The sequence below is a fragment of the Centruroides sculpturatus genome, unplaced genomic scaffold, assembly GCF_000671375.1.
Source record: "Centruroides sculpturatus isolate CEXI.00-Female unplaced genomic scaffold, Cexi_2.0 scaffold240, whole genome shotgun sequence".
Lineage (NCBI taxonomy): Eukaryota > Metazoa > Arthropoda > Arachnida > Scorpiones > Buthidae > Centruroides > Centruroides sculpturatus.
In genome coordinates, this window is record NW_019384461.1 from 411,979 (window position 1) to 436,711 (window position 24,733).

The following is a 24,733-nucleotide window of genomic DNA, read 5'->3' on the forward strand; positions in this document are numbered from 1 at the left end:
ACATAATATATTTTTACACCATTGTTTTAGACGCTTTTTTATTTTTAATTCTTTCCAACTTGTAGACATTAAAAGGACTTTTTCAATTATATTCATCGTAGGTTTGGCCAGCCCCACTTTGGAAGCGGCTGGATGGTGAGAGATGAGGATGATATATCTGGGGCGATCAGTCCCGGATATGTCGAGTCTCATCTCACACCACCCAGCCGTGATAAGTTCCTGAAGTTTTTGACCACTTGGTTTCGATTCATGGTTTCGCAAAGTGGTTTAGATACATCTAAAAGTATCTGAAAATAAGTCATTATAGAATTTGAATATTTTGAATACCTACTTGCGTATTGTCTTTGTGAATAAGAAGACGGAAACGTAAACCATAATTTATTAAATATAAATAATAAATATCCGGCATATGGCAAAACGATTTTTTATTATACTTTTTAACGATCCTAGGCCTTATTCTAAGGTTTTATTATACTTTTTAACGAACTAGGCCTTATTCTAAGGTTGTTGTTTTTCCTACTACACAAATATCAGTTTTGCTTTCGTCGAGCCTATAAATCCTAGCTGTTCTAAAAGACATAAATGGAAAACAAGGACAATAACACAAATCTTATATTTGTATAATTATTTATTAATTTCAATCATTGTTCAATCTTAATCGTTAGACATGCGAAGCGCACTGTCTGCCTGCCTGCATGTGATATAATTTACTATGCAATAAGTGCACTGTGGTTGTGGATTATAGTTTAAATAAAAATATTGATATTGATGTTGCGGCTGCATAAAAAATATCTATTGTATATATTCAATATAAATGGTAAATCCAACCAACATTTCTTCCATAGCTCTTTTTTCGTAGGCCGAATAAAATATACAGTAAAACCTGTGTAAAATATACAGTAAAAACCGAAATGGCATGGTACCGAATGACAGGGTTCCGTTTTGAACAGGTTCTTTTTCGGACAAGTTTTACCGTATACTGTGTAATTTAGGTGAATATTTTAACACAACCAGAAGAAATAACTACTCATAAAACCCGGTCTCGGATAATTACTTACTGCACAAATATGGGATTTCCATTTCACATTTTGTATTCAGTTGCATATTAGAATATGCTCTGAATATCACTAATCTCATTAATGCTTTTGGATTAATTTTTCTCTACATAATAATGTGAGAATTAACAAAGAGATTTGTTCTCAATCAGTCATCACCAGTTCTTAGTCAGTCGTAGTCCGTTCTTCCAGTCCTCTAGGTCCGTATTTTTCCTTGTGCTGCTCCAATGGATTTGAGCCGGTGACCCCCTTCAGCAAGAATATTTACTCCGGAATTATACCTTTTTTGTCTGGAATAGCGTCCTAATCCGAAGTGCGACGTCTACAGGTACTATTCATTACCTTCTGAGAACTCTTTCCGAGCTGTCCAACGACTGAAGCTATTGTTTAGACTCTAAGGTATTAATTAAAAATGAATCATTTAATTCTTTATTAATAAAAATCTTACATTCTTTTTAATATCTAGGAACTACCGATAAGATAATTAAGCTCAAAATTGAAAGAACGAATATTGTAAAATTTATAATATAAATACACAAATGTTGTATAATGTTTGAACGTTAAACTAAATTTATATGTAATAGGATCTTATTATATCAGTGTCCAATTACTGATATAAAAAAGAAACTCAGAATTCGATTATCAAGTCTGATTGTTATTAGAACGAAAAGTAAAATTTGTGTATGTTTTTTTAATTCTTTTCTCACTAAGAGGGCTTCTTTTAGCGGCCCATTTTGGGTTCGACCAGGGTGGTGAGGGACGGGGTTCGACATATCCGAACGGTCCACCCCCGAAAAATTCCTGGGATTTCTCGACACGTCCAGATTCGATCCCGGATCCCCCAGAGTCGTATGCTGTCACCTTGACCGCTCGGCCATCCGGCCGATTTGTGAGTGTTATAGGATAATAAGAGAGCAATTTTTTAGTATACGATTTGTAGTTTCAAATTTAAAAAATCTAATGTCCAGTTGTTTACGTTAATGTACAATAGTAGAATTTTGATGAATTTCTTTAAATATGATCTAAGAATGGTTCGACGACCTTTTACTTTACCTGCCATTATGTATATAATACGTGTATTAGAATCGTGTCAGATTTGGTTTTCCGGTTTTTTTTTGCAAATATTGACGTTTTGAGACCTACTGAACCCAAAATGTCAATGAACTAGCAACGAGTTGCTCAACTTTCCCTGGCAGCATTTAAAATTTTAATGGTACCATCTGTTACTGTATTTTATGTTTTTAACTACTATAAAATGGCAAAAAGCTTAATTTTCGGGAAAGGGATAAGTTTTATATATATATATATAATTGAAAATGCTAATAACGAGTAAAATCATCATTAAGTCCAACCTTATTGGAGATACACACGACTCCCATCATCTCTCCCTCTACGGTCCCGCTAATGGGCTCTGTGGATACTACAATACATAGGATAGAGAGATAAGAATATAAGAACTGTTAATGTAAAGACAGTGTTCTTTACTGTGTTCAAATTTTACAAATGTCGGTGCAAAGAACTATATACAAATTATAGTTCATTTTAAACATCTCTGAGGGTCCAAGTCATTTAACAGACAAAAGTACTGCATAATATTGAAGTAAATATTTATTTATAAATACAGTACTATCGTCAAACTAGTTGGAAAAAGAAGAAACGCCATGAATTCTGTTGTGTTCACAAAATTCTTTCTAAATTATAGCCAAAATGTCACTATAACGCCAACGCAAAATTATTTTAATTATTTGTTATAATATATTCTTAAGATTTCTAAATATATAATTATTCTTATTACTCAAATCTGTTATCTCGTGAATGAAGTTTGCCTTCATATGTTTATTCATGTATGAAATTAAAATCTCAAAGAAATAAACTTATACTAATCATTAGCGAATCTTTTTCCGTTCAATGTCAAAATCCTGACTTAACATGGCGTAACATCCGTTCGGACACGGATGTGGCTCACTCAACTTCGACAAACCCTTACATGATAAAGTTAATTAATATAGGACTGAATTTTTCAAAATAATTTCAATCAGTACTTCTTTATTAAGATTGAGTTTCATATCTTTTTGTTATTTTCTGATAGAAAATAACGATAAGATATAAAACTCAGAGTCTTATTGTACTGTACATAAATCAAGGTAAGAAATATAAAAGGAACTAAAAATAATCGGTATTTTTATTCCTAACATGGCTTAAATAATCAGGAAATGTCATATTCGAACAATAAAGCTTTGTTTAATATTTTATTTCATTAATTCTATTAAGATAAGATTTCCTGTCGATTTCCGTTCTTCATTCTGTATTTCCTAATTATATATTATATTTTAATTCAATATTAAAAAATAATTATTTTATTAAATTCTTATAAAATAAATTTAACTTATATGCAATAAATACAAAATTTGTGAAATTGAAACTAAGCAGGGGATAACCGAATAGAAATATCTATCTATCTAGCCTATAACTTATATTTTATATATACAGAATATGATAAGGCGAAATCTATTTCCAATTCGTTAAGGTGCTAATCTAACTATATCGAGAAATTTTATGTAAATAAATTTGTTTCTTTATTTTTCCTATTTGTAACTTAACAGAAATTTTTACAGCATATATTTTGCCCGGTACAATTAGTTTAACTGAATAGAATTAATGAAATGGAACACTGAACATAACTCCTACTGAGTTGTATAGTCAGATTTTGAAGTGAAGGAGAACAAAGGGATAAAGAAGGTGCCAAATGTTTGTTTGATTGTCATGAAATAAGCGTAAATTAAGACAGAATCTATCATAAAGGAGCATTCAATCCCTCTGCATCGCTCTTGGCTATGCCACTGCTCCTGTTCAATACGATGTTTCTAATCACTATATTTCAATTACTACAAATATAAAATATAACAGGTCAATTACATCTCAAGCCATTTTCAGGTGGTTGATAGATCCGGTAAATATTTTCCTCGACCAATTAATTAAAATAATTCTTATTAGATTGATTGATTTACGTTTATAGGTAATCTGAATAAGGACCAGTATGCTGTTTGTATGCTGCGTCGGATATGCTGAGGCGTTCCATCTTACATGAAATGATTAACTCAAAGCATTGTTATTATTGCAGGTCGGGTACGACTAGCACTAGGCAGTATGATTTTGACTCTGGCAACATCATAACCACCGGCCCAATTTACTAACTAGTATCAGATATTAATATTCCAAAAAAAATGGGTAAACAGCATTGTAAAATAAAACAAACTAAAAAGTATTTGTATAATCAATTACAATTGAATAAATAAGTATTTACATTTGAATATAACTAATAAATAAAACTTGAAAATTTCAACAAACAGCACTTTTACGTGTAGTTTCTTTTACTTTCCACTTTTTACGTTCACTTTTACGTAGTAATTTCTAACAGTACCTGCCCATTTTCGCATCACATCGACACCGCCAAGCCCATTGGAACTAGCTTCATTGAAGAAGGAAGATCCAAGAATAAATCTTATCCTTGCATCTTCCTTCTTCTTCCATCGGCTGTAAATCCACACAAAACCAACTTTAGGCGAGTGCAGTGGAATCTACTGGAAACATAAAGATTTTCCGTAGCCCGAATGTGACAGTTACGGGTATTCACTGTTCCATAGAGGGAAAAATGTGCCTCGCCACTTCACAGGATCTTCCATGGCCACTACACAACATATCCATTCTGTCAAGAAAAGTCAATACAAAGGTCAGTCCGGTTTTTCTGTCAGCGACAACAATTGCTACTGCTGATTGTGTTGACGTTACACAGATAACAAGTTTCTCAATGTCTTACATTCTGTGGCATAGGATATATCTAACTGCCATGGCATTGCACTTGCACTACCGGAGGTTGCAACATTATTCGTTGACTGCCTAATCACTATGATAATATCTTCATTAACTTATGGAGTGATAGGTTTGCACCCTCGACCAGATTGTATTCCCAGACTTTCAGTTTCCTATAATTGAGTGCTCATTCTTCTGAGCTTGCGGAGTTAATCCTTAGCGTAAATTCTTATGACTGCAAAATTCCTGAAGTGCATTATCAACAATTTTTTTCAATGAAAACAATGACACTTAAGAAATGCACGTTCCTGTAAGGTGATAACTGATAAGAATAACATTTAACAGTTGTGACCACTTTTATTTCCAGAACTTGATGGCAACACTTGCGCTTATTCAAAAAAAATCCTTTTTTTAATGCTTGCAGCACCAAAAGAGTATTAGTGGTAAGTTTTGGTATTAATTTTTGTTTCACTTGTCATTAAAAAAGTTTTTAAATGTCTTTTGCGTGTCCTGAAATGCCGCCATATAGGCTGGATGGCCGAGCGGTCAAGGTGGCAGCCTACTGCTTTGGGGACCCGGGTTCGAATTCAGACTGGATCGATAAATCCCAAGAAATTTTTCGGGGGTGGTCTATCAGGATATGTCGGGCCCCTCCCTCACCATCTGGCCGAACCCATAATGGACTTGTTAATAGAGGCCCTCTTAGTGCCCACAGGGCGGAAATAGTTTTTAAAAACTGCCGCCATATCAGATTTGATTGCAATTCGGCTGTTACATCTCTCTTTAGACAGTATTGAATAGAAAATTTCAATTACTATATAAAAAGTTCTTGTCTCGAAAATTCTTGAAACTAACTCTCAAATACTATAGTAGAGATAATAGAGACTTATCACACTATTTCAATTACCCGGTAGTATGCTAGTGTTAAACACATTAATCAGAAATTAACGTGATTTGATATTTCCTAAATATCTTTTTGAAATTAATTACTAAATTTTTCTAAATCTCACTAAACATCTTGCTAAACGTAAAATAAACTAGGTTATTTACTGTAATTGATTGAAAAAATATGATCCGAAATGTAAGTTGTCTAGTGCTTCAATAATCTAAATCTAAACTGTCTATTTACTATTCCATTATTAAGAATATTGTATTTTTAAAACCAATTTTCGTAAATTGTGCTTAACATTATTCTTATTCGTTCTTTTGTTTGGGATTCGTCAACCATGGACATGGGCGATCTGCCAAGGATGCCTCCCGGGAGGACTTTCTATGGAAAACTGACTTCTATTTAGATGTTAGACACCCGAAAAAACCCTGAAAACACCATGCAGCCAGCCCGTTCGTGAAGCGCGAAGTCGCAGCAAACTACCAGTGTTTAGTGGGTTTTATCAACTTGGCCATCGATAGACAATTTATAAATGCTCCTTGAATTATCTATGATAATTAGACTATTTCAAGTCTTTAAAATTTACATACCTATTATCATAGATATTTAAATAATAGCTGTGCAAAGATTGAGCTTAATGAGAATTGAATATTTTTTCAATTTAGCGCTTGAATTTTTATTCGATTTATATATGTAAATTTTATGGATAGAATTTTGTATGTCTACTATTTCGAATATCTTGAATATTCCAGGTTTTTTTTTTTTTTTAAATATAATCTAAGTCAAGGGTGCCGAACCTATGGTACAGTACGTGCGCCCAAAGTGGCATGTAAGGAGAAATCATCTGGCACGTAACGTATCATACGATTTCGATTTATCATGTCTTTTTCAATAATCCTTTCGGTTTATCACCTGATCATCCTTTATTCAAATCAGTTTTTTTTACATTTATTCTAATTACAACATATTCACATATTTAAATATCGTTATTCTAAGTCTAAAACTTTGGCATGCATAAACATATTTAAATCTAAAGCTAAGTATGCTTACTATATGGCATGCGGGCTCAAAAAGGTTCGCCACCCGATCTAGGTGTAATTCTAATTATTTGAACATTAAAAAGACGATGCATTTGCTTATGAATATTTTACATTAAATAACGTTTAAATAAATTAATTCTCCGGAAAACATGATCTACACGAAATTCATTTTAAAACATTTTAATCTTGATCAGTCTGTGAAAAATATTGGAAAACTTGATTTACGAAGCATTTTTAAAGCTAATTCATGCTTACAATATTAGATTAAGTGAGCAAACAGTAAATGTTATAGTATACATATATTGAATAGCTTTAAAAAGTAAAATAGATCTATAAATAAATTTTAAAAATATGACAAATACATAAAAAATATAACTTTTTATTTATAAATTGAAACAAAATATACACATTATTAATTACAATTCATTCTTAAGTAATTCAAGTTCATACGCACGTGGATGGAGACCATCCAAACTGTATAAGGCCAACGTTAGTTTTTCGCGCACCATTCCCTTAACGTTGAAAAAGACAATATTTGGGCAAATGAACTGTTAAGAAATAAATTTACAAACAAATACGTACAGCAGGATATGGTTAAAACTTCACTTCTAAAGAAGTATCACGACTGTTCAACTGCTATGTGTTAGTTAAGTATAAACAATAATAAATATTATCGAATAAAAGTCTTTATGTATGATTTGGCAACCAATGGTTTTTTTCTCCCATCAGCTGAAATTTCTGCTGGTTTCACTTATCCAGATGACGAGAAAGGGTAACATTTTGTGGGATATCTTTTCCCATTCCACGATGTCGTTGTTCGATATTAATGTATTGACGAATTAATCGCGACACTTCGTGAGCCTGTTTAAAAAATAAAATAGTTAAATAGAAATACAATTATACGTTATTTGGGAAAGAAGAAATTACCTGATCCGTTTGGATTCTCGTTATTTTTTGCACCATTAAATTTCCACATTTCATATCTAAAAACAATGCTCCATCTTCTGCTCTTACTTTTCTGGTTGATATCACTTCAGAAAATGGATATTTCCATACGGTTTCCTGAGGAAATGTTTATCATAAATATAAACCGTAATAAATTAATTAAATGAAATTATTTATAAAAAATTAGTGCGCTATTTAAAATATTTTAAAAATTCTTTCTAAAATAATTTCGTTAACATTTATCTTACCAATATTTGAACAATTTTTGAAGGCTACAATATATATCATAAATATAATATAGATACACATTGAATATTAATGTCTAAAATTTTGTAAAGTATACATACTTAAAAAAATGATTCATTATTTTTTATTTTTAAAGCACTTTCAAATTTTCTTGTATACAATTATTATTTTTTACATAATGTAATGACATCAATTCTTTATCTTAGAAATGCAAATACCATCTGAATCACTTCTTTGTTTGAGATCATTATATATTTGTTTACACTGTTTAAAAACTGTTAATTGAAATTTTCATTGAAACAGCAATAAATAGGATATATTCACTAAAACTTAAATTGTTAAAGTAAGCTATTTTATCATAAATAATTTTTCAGTTTGCTAAAAACTATATAAATATGATACAAAGATAAAAAAAATAAGGTAAAAGTAAAGAAATGCTACTAAATTGTATATAAATCTAATATTTTAAAAAGAATCTTAACAAAATGATTTTAAAACAAATCTTTTTACGTTTTTAATATTCTCTATTATTCAAAATTGACTTGTACAATTTTCATAAATAAAATAAAATATTTATCATATCTTTGTAAATTTACTGTACTTGATATGCAACAATAATTACTTGCAAAAATTACCTATGATATATTGTCATTATAAAATAACAGATTTTCTCTCCCCTTAAATTTGATTTAAAACTTTGACAATAATCTGTATGAAATTTTTGTAAGAAAACAATTCACATAGGAAGCAATTAAGCTTTCTATGTGAATTGTTTTATTACAAAAATCATTATGTACAACAATAAATGCAACAATAACCATAATGAAATAATATGCTCTTTAAAAAATGCCCACACTTTACTAAAAAATCACTTACCTAAGCATTGAGCTTTTGAATCAGTTGTAGTCAGTGAGGTAATGCCTGCCCAATTTTGCTGGACTGCTTCCACCCATTGAGTTGGCCGAATATCTTTGACACTCAATACTGGCTTGGGAAGAAGATATTTTACTTCTTCTCTATAAAAATATAAAATAATACAGTTAATTTTTTAAAATATGTTAAATTTAATATTTAATAACTTACTTTGTGGGCATATGCTCCATATCAGCTGCTCTGTGAAGAAGTGCAGCAACTTTGGCAATATCAGGCTGAAAAAGAAAATTTTAATCTAATAATTACTTGTTCTTATTAGAAGAATATATAAATTTAATATAACTTTTTATACACAATCATTAATTAGAAACTACTTTGAGAAAACAAAAAACATGTTTAATGTGAAACGTTACAATACCATCAGATGATCAGGCAATTTCTCCCCTGGTAAAATAATAAGTAATCCTTCTAAGTAGTCAGGTGCAACTTGATTAAAGATAACTTCTATGTAAAGTTGATTATCTAAACGTAAAGGATAATACCAGACAGATCTACAAAATATTAAGTAGTAAATATGGCCATTTTTATGTAATTCTGTAGTCACATCTAATATATATTCTTCTCTGTTTAGTGGCATTGTATAGGGATCTAGTAAAATTATAATAATTTAGCAATGTAAACAAAATTTATAACAATTATTATCAAACAACAAGAAAACCAACCTCCTTCTACAATGCAATATAAGGAAAATTCTTCCATTTCCAATTGCTTTCTGACACTCAAAATGCTGCATATTTCTTCAATAACATCTTGAACTACTGTAGTTGATTTAGTATTTATTACTCTTTCAGTTCCACCTGGAAGTCTGTAGATTTGACGCTTCGAATTTCGACCAGCCTAAAAAACATTTTCATTACATAATTAAAATAAATACTGTAAATGCAACAATAACCACACAAATGAAAAATATAGAGTAATATCATTAACTGAATACCATAATAGAAAAGATACAACAAGACCACTAGTTACAATAAAATTAAAAAAATAATAATAATACAAAAATCATTATTTAAAATAATGATAATAATGAATTAATATCCTAAATATTGATTAAATATATGAATAATATAAAAACAAATATCGATAATATAATAAATATTCTAATAATGAATTAACTATGGTATATAAAAACGAATCTATACATATGTAGATTTACTAACTTGTCAGTGTATTATGTTACAGTTTATGGTTTTCATTACATATGCATATATAGTGAATAAATGCAAGAAAACTAAATAAAAAAAATAAAAATTATGATTCTAGATTTATTAAAATGTTACTAGTTATTTGTCAGATAACAGGTGTAATATTTGCTTATATTGAATTATTTACAAATGAAAAGCATAATAAAAATAATTAGAAAAATGTTATCATTAACAATACTTAAATCTATAGGCTACTAAAAATTTCAATTTATTCCAATTTTTAACAATTTTATAGTAAGTGATAAAATAAGTTTAATAAATGTTAATTAAAAAAATATTTACTTACTGAAATAGCAGCAATTTCTTCTATGCTGGGAACATTTTTTCTTCCTCCATATTTAAATGTTTTTCTCAAATTCTGTAAACAAACCATTGCTGTTCCTACAAAGAAATGATGAAAGTATTTAATTCCATTTATTATTTACAAATTTCCATAGTTTAGTTTTTGAACATTTTTATAATTAACTAAATAATATAAATTTCAGTATTCAAGTTTTTTGTAAGAAAGCATTTTGCTACATTTGCCTGCAATATCTCATATATGTTCATTTTATTGTTAATAAATATATGTAGAAAATAAATATGGCAAGTCTCAAATGTTTATTATAAGCAGACTAACTGGCAATGGGGTTGGCTAATAAAGATATGCAAGAAAACAGAGAATTTTATGCTTACTCCAATTACTCATGAAAAATCAGGTGAAACCATGTCAAATTTTAAATAGAATTGCTTATTAAGATTTATTTAAGAAATATATTTAGCGTGCTCTATTTCTTGTTATAATCTATGTAATTTTAAATTATGAACTTAGAGATAAAGATGAAATCTAAACTAACAAAAACATTACAACTGTTACTTGCATTTTCCACAGGATCAATTGAGTACTTCTAATTTCAATTTCCTGTATTTCAACTGGTTTTTGGATTTATCCTATCAATATCTAAATTATCTCAAAGTCTTCATATTGTAGTTTGATCCTAACAGAAAATTTCTTATAAGATTATAACTAATGATTCATTTAATAATCTCTGTTGTAAGGTTATTTAGAATAAACAGTCAAGTAGACATCAAATACACAAACTTTTTTTTTTAATCTGTGCTACATGTTTAAAGTTTATCCATAATTTAAGAATCATTACTTACAGTTTTGTAAATACTTGTAATTTTTTACAATTGTAGAAAGTTATACTTAAATAAAATTTCTGGCAATGCTTTATTCATTTTTGTTATTTTCTTCATTAATAGTAACATGACCAATACAGTAAACTTTTTATTTATTTTAAAAATATTTTTGTAGCACCATATTCAGATTAGAATTAAATAAGAATATGATATTTAACATTTATTTAATGTTTAACAAAAGCCTCAACAATAAAATATGGTTTATTTCTTTCAATGCTTTAAAAATGTCAGCATTTAAGGACAATATTAAAATGTCAGTCAGACAATTATCAAATAAACATTAATTTGATAAAAATTGGGAAAAGGAATTATGGAAATAATATGAAATAAGTTTTAACCTTTCTTTCTTAAAACAGTCTTACATTCCACACGAAAAAATTGGTTTTTATATCTATATTTTGTTTCTGGATTTTCATAATTGACAGCTTTTTTCAAACTGTTTGATAATAATAAAATCTAATATCCAGTATTTCCATTCACTTAGTTAATCAGTTATTTCAACAAAAGGAATTTTATGATATGTTTTATCAACATGTTTTCAATGTTTATAAAATAGAATATTAATCATTATGTATCAAAATATGATTTACATACTTGATAATTGATAAATAATTTTACTATCTATTTTTTGCTGATAAAATAAATTTTGTAATTGTTTTATGATAAATGTTTGTGAAAAACTGTTTAATATCAAGATACCACTTGAATTAAATTATGAATTTATTAAAATCTTATTTATCTTGGTGCCATGATTAAAATGCTAATGATGGCAGTTTAGCCATAATTAGAATTTTAATATTCATTTACTTTTAGAAATTTGGTTATTACTGAAACGTACAATAAGATAAAATATTTCGAGAATAAGAAGAGTTGGAGTTTCGATTGTACTTCAAGAATTTTTTTTCTATTTCTACATACTGTAATACCGATTATATCGCTTATTATTAGTATTTGCTGATAAATACAAGTTTATTTTGGTGTTTTAATATGAAATATTATTGCTTGAAATTTTTTGAAATTCAATAGAAAGTGAATGGATAGATATTTACCATGACAAGCTCTTCTTTTGTCGTAAGCAGCTGTTTCTAAATACTTAAATAAATATGGTTTGAGAGAATCTGAGCACTCGAAATAAGCTGCAACAATTGAGAATAATCGCCAACCACGTTGACAGCTATCCCTAAAATTAATCAAACTTTATTTAAAATATATTCTTAGCTTTTAAATAATTCTTTTATATTAAATTATAACAATTATATTAATTGCATTAAAAAAGCTATATATCTTACGTTTTTGTACTCTTATTATTCGTAGTTTGTTTCATAATTTGACAATAAAATTCGTCCCTCATTTGAAGATGTTTGTGACAGTTCTAATTAAATATTTGTTAAAATTTAACATATTTTCCATTTTTTATAAAAATATATTTAATATTTTGACAAAAAAGAGACTTACTACTAAAATGGTATAGACACAATCTACTTCTGTTTGCTGTTTATTCATTGGATAATCTCCCATATATCTCATGATGGCTAAAATTAATAATGTACGGTACAGTACGTTATTTATATTCATGGCTATTCATCTTAAATCGATAAATTACTTACCAATAAAGCATTCTATAGCCAACTTGTTGGCTTCTGGTGATTCGAATTTCAGTAATGAAGCTTCGATTGGAGACTAAAATTTATATATTTTTAATTTTTATTTAATTGGATTTTATTTAATTCGAACAATAAAAAGATAGAAAAATAACTCAGTAGGATATAATAATTACCTTAGTATATTTCACCATATCTGCCAATTCTTTCCAAGTCCAATCGGAATCTTTTCCTTTTTTACCTTTTTTCTTGGATGATTTCAAACTTTCTATCATTTTTATGGAACCTCTCAAAGAGCCATCTCGATCTCTCAACATTTCGTATCTGATAATGATTCATGCACAAATTATGTTTGAAATTATCTATATAAAGTCGAAATTAAATAAAATATTATTAGCTAAAATAACATACTTTTCGACACTTTCGCGGAAGTTATAAAGAGCAAATTGTAATAGCGAGTATTTTCCATCGTTCATCTGATTTTGATCGCTTTTGTTATCTTCAATTAATTCCTATAAATATATAAATATTATTATTTATAAATGGTACTTGTCTTAAAAACTGTTACATCGTCTTTAAAGTTTTTTTACGTGTTTGCTTTCGATCCACTGATTTGCAGAATCATCATGAATTTCGTGCCTACTATCTCCATTCTGTTGTATTACCGGAAATCGCTCATTTGTTCTAAGCAGTTGCTTCTTTTCTTCTCTATACGAAGTCTGCAGTAAATAAAATTATATACTTAATCGACTTAGATTTTTATGGTTTAATGCAATATTAAACAATATTTTTACCGTTTTATTAGTAACCATTTGACCAACTTCATGTTTTCCTAAAGGCAATACGTATTCACAGGGAAATATTCCTGCTTCTCCTGAATCTAACACTCCATAAAACCAACCTGCAATAGCAAATTCATTATGTACTCTCAAGCATTAATATTAACTTTATTATTTTTTATTATTAATAAATAGTATTTAAAAGCTTTTGAAAGGCGTGAATTAGATGTTCATAATTTTAAAACCATTTCATTTACCTTTATCTAAATGAAGATTTTTGTTTTTAACAACTCTTATTATATCCCCTTGTCTAAAACTTAGCAAAGTTGATTCCCTTGTAATATAATCTGCAACAGCTCGAACATATTCGTGTCCACCCTGAATTATGTTTTAAATATATTTTTACCAATTATAAAAATATTAAAAATAAATTCATAAATAAAAAATACCTGTGCTGATTCATAACAATACTTTTCTATCATTTTCTTTATACGTGAAGCCTGCAAATAAGTGTTTATTATTTTTTTTTCAAAATATTTGATAATTATACAATAAAATATTTTTTTTAAAAATCAATATAGTAACCTTATGGGAATAAACAGTCATCCAGCCTCCATTACATAAAAGGATCTGTAATGTACTCGTTTTTGGCGAACTAACCTCTGCAATATCTTCGAAACTAATGAAAATAAATCATCATTAGTTTAAAATTACACTTAATATAAATTTATTTATAAATTCAATATTACATTTGTAAAAAACACTTCAACAACCACATTAAATGCAAATGTAAATTCGAATGACACAATTTGAAATAAACTCGAATGCGTACGTATCAAAATATTTTACCTAAGAGTATCTAAAACTCGAAGATAATCGCATATAGCATCTCTCTCTCTTCTTACTAAGCGTACTCCAGAATGAGAAACACCGAGAAGTTGAACATTTGGTAAATTCCGTCCTCCCTATAATCGAACATATTCACATATAAATTAATATAAAATATCTACATCATTGATTTATGATTATTCTGAAACGTTTAATACTTACAGAAACTGGGAATAAGCGACTAAAATAATTAGGGAAATCTTTGGCTAATTCTATGACATTTCTTTTCATAGCCAATTTAAGATTGCTACCATGCAGATTGTTGTTGTTAATACCATAACCATCTAAAAAACAATTTTATTTATTTTATACAATACTTAATTTTATAAAATACGAGAGTAATATATACTAACCTAATAACTGTCTCAATTTCTTCTTTTCTTCTCTGTTTAAACGTATACAATTAGACGACAAACCGTCCTGGACCACTTGACAAAAAACTAGATGTAAAGCTAGAGGAGTCTCTAATTTTTCGTTAGGCGAAAATACCTTAAAGACATAACATTTTTTAATAAAATTTAAAATGAATTAATAATTCTACCGTTATTGATAAACTTACTTCTTTTCTCACACGAATTTCCCAGCGCACTTTGGTATATGAAAAATAAGGAGCGTTGCCTGGTGCAAATAATTTAGTTTTAATATTCTCTAAAGATTTTTGGTCTGTAGGATCTAGAACAGGAGGAGGAGCTGTATCTACAGGATTTAAAAATTCCGAACTCTCTTCGACTGAAATAAATTATAATGCAAATTATTCATTTTTGTATTAATATATTTTTATGCAATATATTCCAAGAAATCTTTTAAGAAAAATAAAATAGGAAAGCTGAGTTATTAAAATAAAATAAAATTTTTAGTTAACAAAACAATGTAAAGAATGTAAATGTAAAAAAGGGATATCTTGTTTGAAATATTTAATAAGAATTTTAGATAAATATTAGAACTTTTCTTTCTTTCAACTAATTTTGTTAGTTGAATGTGAAGTTTGTTTAAGATAGATTTTCATAGCCAAGAAATCTTTTAAGAAAAATAAAATAGGAAAGCTGAGTTATTAAAATAAAATAAAATTTTTAGTTAACAAAACAATGTAAAGAATGTAAATGTAAAAAAGGGATATCTTGTTTGAAATATTTAATAAGAATTTTAGATAAATATTAGAACTTTTCTTTCTTTCAACTAATTTTGTTAGTTGAATGTGAAGTTTGTTTAAGATAGATTTTCATAGTTCATTCTCACAAATATCCAAATATTAAATAAAAAAGTTATGATTTAATAATTATTCAATTCTATAATAAAAATATTAAAGCATCTCAAAATGAAGATAAAATATATTAGAAAGACGAGAACGTGGAGATAGTTATATGAAGACAGGTAGTTTCAACTGAACTAAAGAAAGAATTAAGTTATTTCATACGAAGGTCTAAAAAATAATTGTGCTTATTTATGCTATACATAAATAACTTCTATATGTAAGTAGTACAATAAAATTATACTTAGAAAAACTTTTAAAATCTATATTACCCAAGTACTTCCTCTAATAACTCTTCATGTACAGTACGTTAGATATAATTATTTTGTACACGAAAACAATGATATCGATCGATATCTGATACTTATAATAATAACCAGACTGCATATATTACTTACTGTAAGGACGTGTTTGCGTAGTATCTGGTACCAAAAAACAAGGTTAAATTAATATAATTGTTTTCAAATATAAAGTGGTTAGACCTACAATCATTTATGAAAGACTTTATTGTGAATAATGACTATTCGAACTAATTTATATTTTAATGTATTTAGCAATTTTATGAACATAACACGTCTTAACATATATTTTATGATTTCTTCTGTTAAATTATTAGAATAAGTGAGAAAAAGCACGTGTTTGAATTACATAAAAATTTGAACCCACGTCACAATAATAAATTACCAGTCTCTCAAGGTCAAGTATTTGAAAAATAAAAAGAATTGACGTTAAACTATCGTCACTTCTCTAAAAATAACATTAAATAATAAAATAATATGATTTAATTCTTTAAATAATTCATTTATTAAAATAAAATATTTATCATATCTTTGTAAATTTACTGTACTTGATATGCAACAATAATTACTTGCAAAAATTACCTATGATATATTGTCATTATAAAATAACAGATTTTCTCTCCCCTTAAATTTGATTTAAAACTTTGACAATAATCTGTATGAAATTTTTGTAAGAAAACAATTCACATAGGAAGCAATTAAGCTTTCTATGTGAATTGTTTTATTACAAAAATCATTATGTACAACAATAAATGCAACAATAACCATAATGAAATAATATGCTCTTTAAAAAATGCCCACACTTTACTAAAAAATCACTTACCTAAGCATTGAGCTTTTGAATCAGTTGTAGTCAGTGAGGTAATGCCTGCCCAATTTTGCTGGACTGCTTCCACCCATTGAGTTGGCCGAATATCTTTGACACTCAATACTGGCTTGGGAAGAAGATATTTTACTTCTTCTCTATAAAAATATAAAATAATACAGTTAATTTTTTAAAATATGTTAAATTTAATATTTAATAACTTACTTTGTGGGCATATGCTCCATATCAGCTGCTCTGTGAAGAAGTGCAGCAACTTTGGCAATATCAGGCTGAAAAAGAAAATTTTAATCTAATAATTACTTGTTCTTATTAGAAGAATATATAAATTTAATATAACTTTTTATACACAATCATTAATTAGAAACTACTTTGAGAAAACAAAAAACATGTTTAATGTGAAACGTTACAATACCATCAGATGATCAGGCAATTTCTCCCCTGGTAAAATAATAAGTAATCCTTCTAAGTAGTCAGGTGCAACTTGATTAAAGATAACTTCTATGTAAAGTTGATTATCTAAACGTAAAGGATAATACCAGACAGATCTACAAAATATTAAGTAGTAAATATGGCCATTTTTATGTAATTCTGTAGTCACATCTAATATATATTCTTCTCTGTTTAGTGGCATTGTATAGGGATCTAGTAAAATTATAATAATTTAGCAATGTAAACAAAATTTATAACAATTATTATCAAACAACAAGAAAACCAACCTCCTTCTACAATGCAATATAAGGAAAATTCTTCCATTTCCAATTGCTTTCTGACACTCAAAATGCTGCATATTTCTTCAATAACATCTTGAACTACTGTAGTTGATTTAGTATTTATTACTCTTTCAGTTCCACCTGGAAGTCTGTAGATTTGACGCTTCGAATTTCGACCAGCCTAAAAAACATTTTCATTACATAATTAAAATAAATACTGTAAATGCAACAATAACCACACAAATGAAAAATATAGAACATTCTTTTTAATATCTAGGAACTACCGATAAGATAATTAAGCTCAAAATTGAAAGAACGAATATTGTAAAATTTATAATATAAATACACAAATGTTGTATAATGTTTGAACGTTAAACTAAATTTATATGTAATAGGATCTTATTATATCAGTGTCCAATTACTGATATAAAAAAGAAACTCAGAATTCGATTATCAAGTCTGATTGTTATTAGAACGAAAAGTAAAATTTGTGTATGTTTTTTTAATTCTTTTCTCACTAAGAGGGCTTCTTTTAGCGGCCCATTTTGGGTTCGGCCAGGGTGGTGAGGGACGGGGTTCGACATATCCGAACGGTCCACCCCCGAAAAATTCCTGGGATTTCTCGACACGTCCAGATTCGATCCCGGATCCCCCAGAGTCGTATGCTGTCACCTTGACCGCTCGGCCATCCGGCCGATTTGTGAGTGTTATAGGATAATAAGAGAGCAATTTTTTAGTATACGATTTGTAGTTTCAAATTTAAAAAATCTAATGTCCAGTTGTTTACGTTAATGTACAATAGTAGAATTTTGATGAATTTCTTTAAATATGATCTAAGAATGGTTCGACGACCTTTTACTTTACCTGCCATTATGTATATAATACGTGTATTAGAATCGTGTCAGATTTGGTTTTCCGGTTTTTTTTTGCAAATATTGACGTTTTGAGACCTACTGAACCCAAAATGTCAATGAACTAGCAACGAGTTGCTCAACTTTCCCTGGCAGCATTTAAAATTTTAATGGTACCATCTGTTACTGTATTTTATGTTTTTAACTACTATAAAATGGCAAAAAGCTTAATTTTCGGGAAAGGGATAAGTTTTATATATATATATATAATTGAAAATGCTAATAACGAGTAAAATCATCATTAAGTCCAACCTTATTGGAGATACACACGACTCCCATCATCTCTCCCTCTACGGTCCCGCTAATGGGCTCTGTGGATACTACAATACATAGGATAGAGAGATAAGAATATAAGAACTGTTAATGTAAAGACAGTGTTCTTTACTGTGTTCAAATTTTACAAATGTCGGTGCAAAGAACTATATACAAATTATAGTTCATTTTAAACATCTCTGAGGGTCCAAGTCATTTAACAGACAAAAGTACTGCATAATATTGAAGTAAATATTTATTTATAAATACAGTACTATCGTCAAACTAGTTGGAAAAAGAAGAAACGCCATGAATTCTGTTGTGTTCACAAAATTCTTTCTAAATTATAGCCAAAATGTCACTATAACGCCAACGCAAAATTATTTTAATTATTTGTTATAATATATTCTTAAGATTTCTAAATATATAATTATTCTTATTACTCAAATCTGTTATCTCGTGAATGAAGTTTGCCTTCATATGTTTATTCATGTATGAAATTAAAATCTCAAAGAAATAAACTTATACTAATCATTAGCGAATCTTTTTCCGTTCAATGTCAAAATCCTGACTTAACATGGCGTAACATCCGTTCGGACACGGATGTGGCTCACTCAACTTCGACAAACCCTTACATGATAAAGTTAATTAATATAGGACTGAATTTTTCAAAATAATTTCAATCAGTACTTCTTTATTAAGATTGAGTTTCATATCTTTTTGTTATTTTCTGATAGAAAATAACGATAAGATATAAAACTCAGAGTCTTATTGTACTGTACATAAATCAAGGTAAGAAATATAAAAGGAACTAAAAATAATCGGTATTTTTATTCCTAACATGGCTTAAATAATCAGGAAATGTCATATTCGAACAATAAAGCTTTGTTTAATATTTTATTTCATTAATTCTATTAAGATAAGATTTCCTGTCGATTTCCGTTCTTCATTCTGNGGGGGGTCGACTGTATAGTATATAAATTGGCATGTACATGTAAAAATAGATAAATTTATATAGGTGAGAAAGAGAAAATTAGAAAAAACAATTAGAACAACATACTCCAGCCTTTATTTTATGTAAATTCTGTAGCAGAACAGGAAGTGATATATATATTAAAAATAAAGAGAGAAATACAAATAAAACGAAATTAAAAGAACATATTGAAATAACTTGTTGTTGGTTGAGGCTTCCTGAAGAAAGAGCCGAGAAATATGTTCGAAAAAATAGATCTATTATTAATTTTATATCGCGGCTATAAAATTTCTTAGCAGTAATACACACTGATGACTCATATCACATATGATCGTTACTATTTTTGAAACAATCATTTCAAGAATATTTTAATGAAATTATATATATAAAAATTAAATAGAGTAAAAAAATGACAGCAGATAAATTGTTTTACCTTTTAATTATGAAAAGTTTTTACCTACGTGTTAAAAATTTAAATTCATCAATAAAATTCACGGGAGCTTCTACTATCGTAATTGGTAATAACAAATCGATACGTACAATTAATTTTCAGAAAATCGTAATAAAAGCATAATTAAAAAGGAAAAAAATATTTCATTATGTTGATTTAAAACTAAAAAATAAAAAGAGAAAGGAATACTCACATTCTATTTTTTCAGAGAACTCCTTTTCAGGTAAGAATTTTGAAGCAGTTATGGGTGGTGGTGGTTCTCGATGCCTAGGTACAACGGGAGTACTAGGAGCGTAATAGCTACTAGAAGCAGCAACTGATGAAGGAGCATTAGATTTAGGAATTCCAAACGGAGGCAGTGGAAGTATGTGACTCTTGGCACTGTACAAAGCTTGGGCCGTTTTCATGTCGTTTTGATATGGCAGTCCCGAATGATGATTATAAGTTCCATGAGAAGATGCTAAGCTTTCTTCGTATATGATACTTTTAGAAGCTTGACTGGATTGATCATACAGAGATTTATCGATCATAGTGGGATGACTGAAGTATCGCGATGAAGTTAAACTAGAGGGACCATATTCACCTTGTTGAGTGCTAGTTCTAGATGGATGGGCTAGTGGATGTCCCAATTCTTCGCGCAATTCGCGAATTTCTCTGCTAGCCCTTTCCATTTTTTCAACTTGACTTTTTACGAGATTTTCTACTACAAAAGAAGGTTCCTTCTCACGCGCATCTTTTTCTTGATCACTTTCTTGAAATCCTTCTGTAACAGCAGTTTCAACAGATATAAAGCCATCATCTTGAGCGGAAGATTCTAAATGTCTTTCGGAACGATTTTTTGGAGCAGTATCGGTTTGATCAATTCCTGAAAAACCAGTCAACTTTTGTTCCAAAAGCATCTTCCTATTTTCTTCTAGTTTTTTAACAGCTTGTTCCTCCTTTTTCATAGGAAATGCACTGATTCTGGTTCTGCTATCTTTATTAGAAGATCGGATACTATGATCCATAGTTAACTGTTCTAATTTAGCTTTCATTTCAGAGCTAATTCGTAATTTTCCAATACTACCGGGAATTGGTTTTCTCTCTTCTTCTGAAGGAATTTCTAGAGTTGATCTCTCTGGTTGCACAACTTTTGGCTGTGGCTGCTTTTCATTCGATTGAGAAGTTATTGGAGCGGGATAAACTTGATCCATTTCAATTATTTCTTCAAATTCTGCAGATTCGGAACCATTTAAAAAGCTGTCTTCTCCTTTATCGTGTTTCTCTTGTTGTTTTTTCATTTTAAATTCAATAAAACTGTTTGGCTGTGCAGAATTATCATCTCTTGGAGGAGGCCATCTCCATTTTCCGATTCTTACAGTTTTGGCTCGGCCATACACATCAGTATATTTTTCCTGACTGTCTGGAGAAAGTGGTGGTGGGGGCGGTGGTGGAGGCGGCGGCGGTGGTGGTATTCCAGGCATTCTAGGAATGTGAGATTTTGGCGGTGGAACATCATCTTTCCCGGCTCTATTTTTTAGTTCACTAAGAACACCACTGAAAACATCTCTTGGAGCAGAATTTTGAGATGTAAGTTTTAAACTTGACTTTTGTGGAATTGGGGGTGGTGGAGGTGATATTATTTCATGTTGCGTTTTTACTTGGGAACTTTGTATTACACTTTCTTCTGGTATTGGTTGTGCTACATTTAGACCGGTAAAAGGTATAAATGGTGTACTTAAAGCCGAATCTAAACCGAAACTTGGTTGTGGTGAAAACATTGGAGCAGGAAATGATGATGCATGTGGTAAAATTTGAGATGGCAACTGTACAATGGGTGATGCGAGAGATGCTGGTCCACTATCTGGAGTCATTGGTGTTGCTTGAGTTAATAAGCTCGATTCATTTGGTTGAGGCGAGGTAGGATTTATCTAGGAAAAAATATATATTATATATATAAAACACATATATACATTAATTAAACACTCCATATCATAGTTTTGTTTTTTGTAATTATTATTATATTTATTTATCTATGAGTTACTCATTAAAATCTGAATTTCACGAAATATTGTTAGTGAAATAATTTAAAATAAATCTACCATAAATAGCTTATAGGTCTACACTCCAAAGTTTGAAAAATAAAGATGGAAAGTTAAATTACTTTATTTCATTGTTTAATGAAACATTAAACCACAAAAAATTATACCGTTGATGTTTGCAAAAGATGTTGTAAAGCTTGATTCTGTTGCATCAAATGTTGTTGTATCTGAAGATTCTGTTGAACAGCGGATGCCAAAAACGCTCTTTGTTGTAACTAAGATCATAATTAAAGAGAAATTATTAAAATGTAATTAATTATTAATAAACTTTCGTGTAATAATTACTACCTGTATCATTTGCTGCTGAACAAATTGTTGCTGTATTAACTGCGAAGCATCGACCATTGGCACAGTCATTCCTGAAATTTATTATTGCGATTAATTCTTTTTTTTTCGATCATTAAAAATATTCAGTATTGGTCACCGTAACCAATATTAGTCGAGTGCATTTTATTAATGTGCAAATTAATCACAATGCTTCTCAAAACCAACCATCACCGTTTCCTTCACCAGAGGCTGTTTCCTTACCTGATATATTATACACGGGTAAATAAGGAAACTGCATCATGTTTGCATGAGGAGAAACAGCTAAAAGCGGCGGGCTTCCTGATAAAGGAATGCAGTTTTAACGGATTTTAAAGTGTTAATTAGGCTCTAGAGTCTACACCGTGATTATACCTTTATCATCACAATAGTTTACAAGTTCAGAGTTTACAACATTTCAATTATTGATAAAAATTAGTAAAGCTTCTGAATTAATTTATATTACAAATCAAAAAGTATTATTATACTAAATTAAGTATCACTATTTTACGAAACTTAGTACACCATTACATACTTAAAGCAAATAACGAGCACAACAGGAACATATGAAATCGCTTATTATATCAAAAGGTTAGTATAGTTAATGTCGAAGCAATTTCCGCAATCAAATAAACTTGCAAATAATAAATTAGGACGATACCTGCAAGATTGAACATAGGAAGATTCGTATTCACTGTTGGAGCTGATGATGAAACAAGAGGAGGAGAGAGAGGAAAGTTATTTGCAGAAGGCATGGACATACCAATTCCTACTGAAGGAGCGTGTTGCTGTAGAAAAAATATACAATATTAAGCAATAAATCTTAATTAAAATTAATAAACTAAAAAACTATATAATGTAAAATGTTTTAGTTGTTAATAAACCATGTAATAAATTCATTTAAGTTTAATAAGATACAAAATATTTTATAAGTATTAGACAATCGTATGTAAAAAGATTAAAATTTATTTTGCAATAAGTTATATACCAATTTGTTTCACGTCACTCTAATTATATAGAAATGATAAGTTAGAAAATGCCCACCATTTTATTTCATAATAATATCATTAATGATTTTATTAAATCATGTCTCAAAAACTGCAATTATTCGTTCATTATAATATCGAAACTAGCAGCGATCCAAGAAGGAAATTCATCTCTACACAATTAATTTTTATAAAATTTTTAAAGTAACTTATATAAAATGCAACTTAATTATTTTAGCAAAATTTGTTGCTCTGATTATAAAGATATAAATTTATTATATAGGCTCACATGTGTTTTTTTGATAATTCATTATTTTTGGATGGGGGGGGTCACCTCTGCAAATTTTCTAGAACTGCCAGCAGTTGAAAAAATATTCAGAAAACTTTGTAAATTTAACTTTTTAAAAATTAATTTTATAAATAGGATTTAAAACGTTTAAAAAGGACAGAAATAAAATTTCGCGATGTATATTGTATATTGTGAAAATTTTAATTATATTAATTATACAAAAAATGCCCGAAGAAATAACGGGTAGGCAAAAGAATAGAAAAGAAACTAACCAGAAATAAACATAAGTTATTAAAAAAGAAGATGAAATCGTTAATATTGAAACAAGTTTTCAGGAAGAATATTTTAATAAACTATTTTATTTTGCAATGTTTTATTAGTTTAAATTTCATAAAAATGATAAATTTATGAATTTATTAATTGGAATATGAATTAGTTTTTAAAAATTCGATATAGTATATTATTATTGATACAATGTAAACTTTTAACATCCCTAATTGTCATAACTGATGTCAATAAGGCACGTGATCGGTAAATTTTCGTTTTTTTTTATTGCTTATTTGTAATGATTCCCTCAAAATTTGTAGATTTATAATTAATAAATGACGATTTTAAAATTAACTGGAATTATTTTATGCATTTAAACAGTAATTTATATTTTGGTGTTTTATTTGTAAGGCAGCAAAATTAAGAGATTTTCAGATTAAATTTTCCATTAAGATAATTTGAAATTAAAGGAAAAAGTGAAAGTTATAATTTATTTATTCCTAGTTTCTATTATGGACATATTAGAAAACGTAATTTGTTTCATTATAAAATTACTAAATTTA

General features: G+C 28.8%; 2 protein-coding genes across 2 annotated transcripts in view; both read right to left on the reverse strand.

The window, feature by feature from the left end:
• Window positions 1–7,153: 7,153 nt before the first annotated feature.
• The window catches only part of LOC111620855 (unconventional myosin-XV-like), a 31,438-nt gene continuing 13,858 nt past the window's right edge, over window positions 7,154–24,733 (reverse strand). The window contains 26 exon segments of the mRNA XM_023362855.1: window positions 7,154–7,655; window positions 7,722–7,957; window positions 8,862–9,001; window positions 9,069–9,133; window positions 9,277–9,506; window positions 9,581–9,755; window positions 10,410–10,504; window positions 12,355–12,485; window positions 12,595–12,677; window positions 12,761–12,837; window positions 12,913–12,985; window positions 13,083–13,230; window positions 13,318–13,418; window positions 13,497–13,625; window positions 13,701–13,807; window positions 13,943–14,063; window positions 14,135–14,185; window positions 14,271–14,364; window positions 14,535–14,650; window positions 14,736–14,857; window positions 14,927–15,062; window positions 15,133–15,302; window positions 20,438–22,154; window positions 22,433–22,540; window positions 22,614–22,684; window positions 23,290–23,437. Coding sequence (XP_023218623.1) covers window positions 7,542–7,655; window positions 7,722–7,957; window positions 8,862–9,001; window positions 9,069–9,133; window positions 9,277–9,506; window positions 9,581–9,755; window positions 10,410–10,504; window positions 12,355–12,485; window positions 12,595–12,677; window positions 12,761–12,837; window positions 12,913–12,985; window positions 13,083–13,230; window positions 13,318–13,418; window positions 13,497–13,625; window positions 13,701–13,807; window positions 13,943–14,063; window positions 14,135–14,185; window positions 14,271–14,364; window positions 14,535–14,650; window positions 14,736–14,857; window positions 14,927–15,062; window positions 15,133–15,302; window positions 20,438–22,154; window positions 22,433–22,540; window positions 22,614–22,684; window positions 23,290–23,437 — 4,758 coding nt within the window. The 3' untranslated portion in view covers window positions 7,154–7,541.
• LOC111620866 (unconventional myosin-XV-like) lies at window positions 16,887–17,855 on the reverse strand. Its single transcript, XM_023362867.1, has 4 exons — window positions 17,664–17,855; window positions 17,360–17,589; window positions 17,152–17,216; window positions 16,887–17,084 (listed from the first exon to the last, which is right to left on the reverse strand). Exons 1-4 carry the CDS (start codon window positions 17,698–17,700, stop codon window positions 16,937–16,939), a joined length of 480 nt encoding a protein of 159 aa, XP_023218635.1. The 5' UTR covers window positions 17,701–17,855; the 3' UTR covers window positions 16,887–16,936.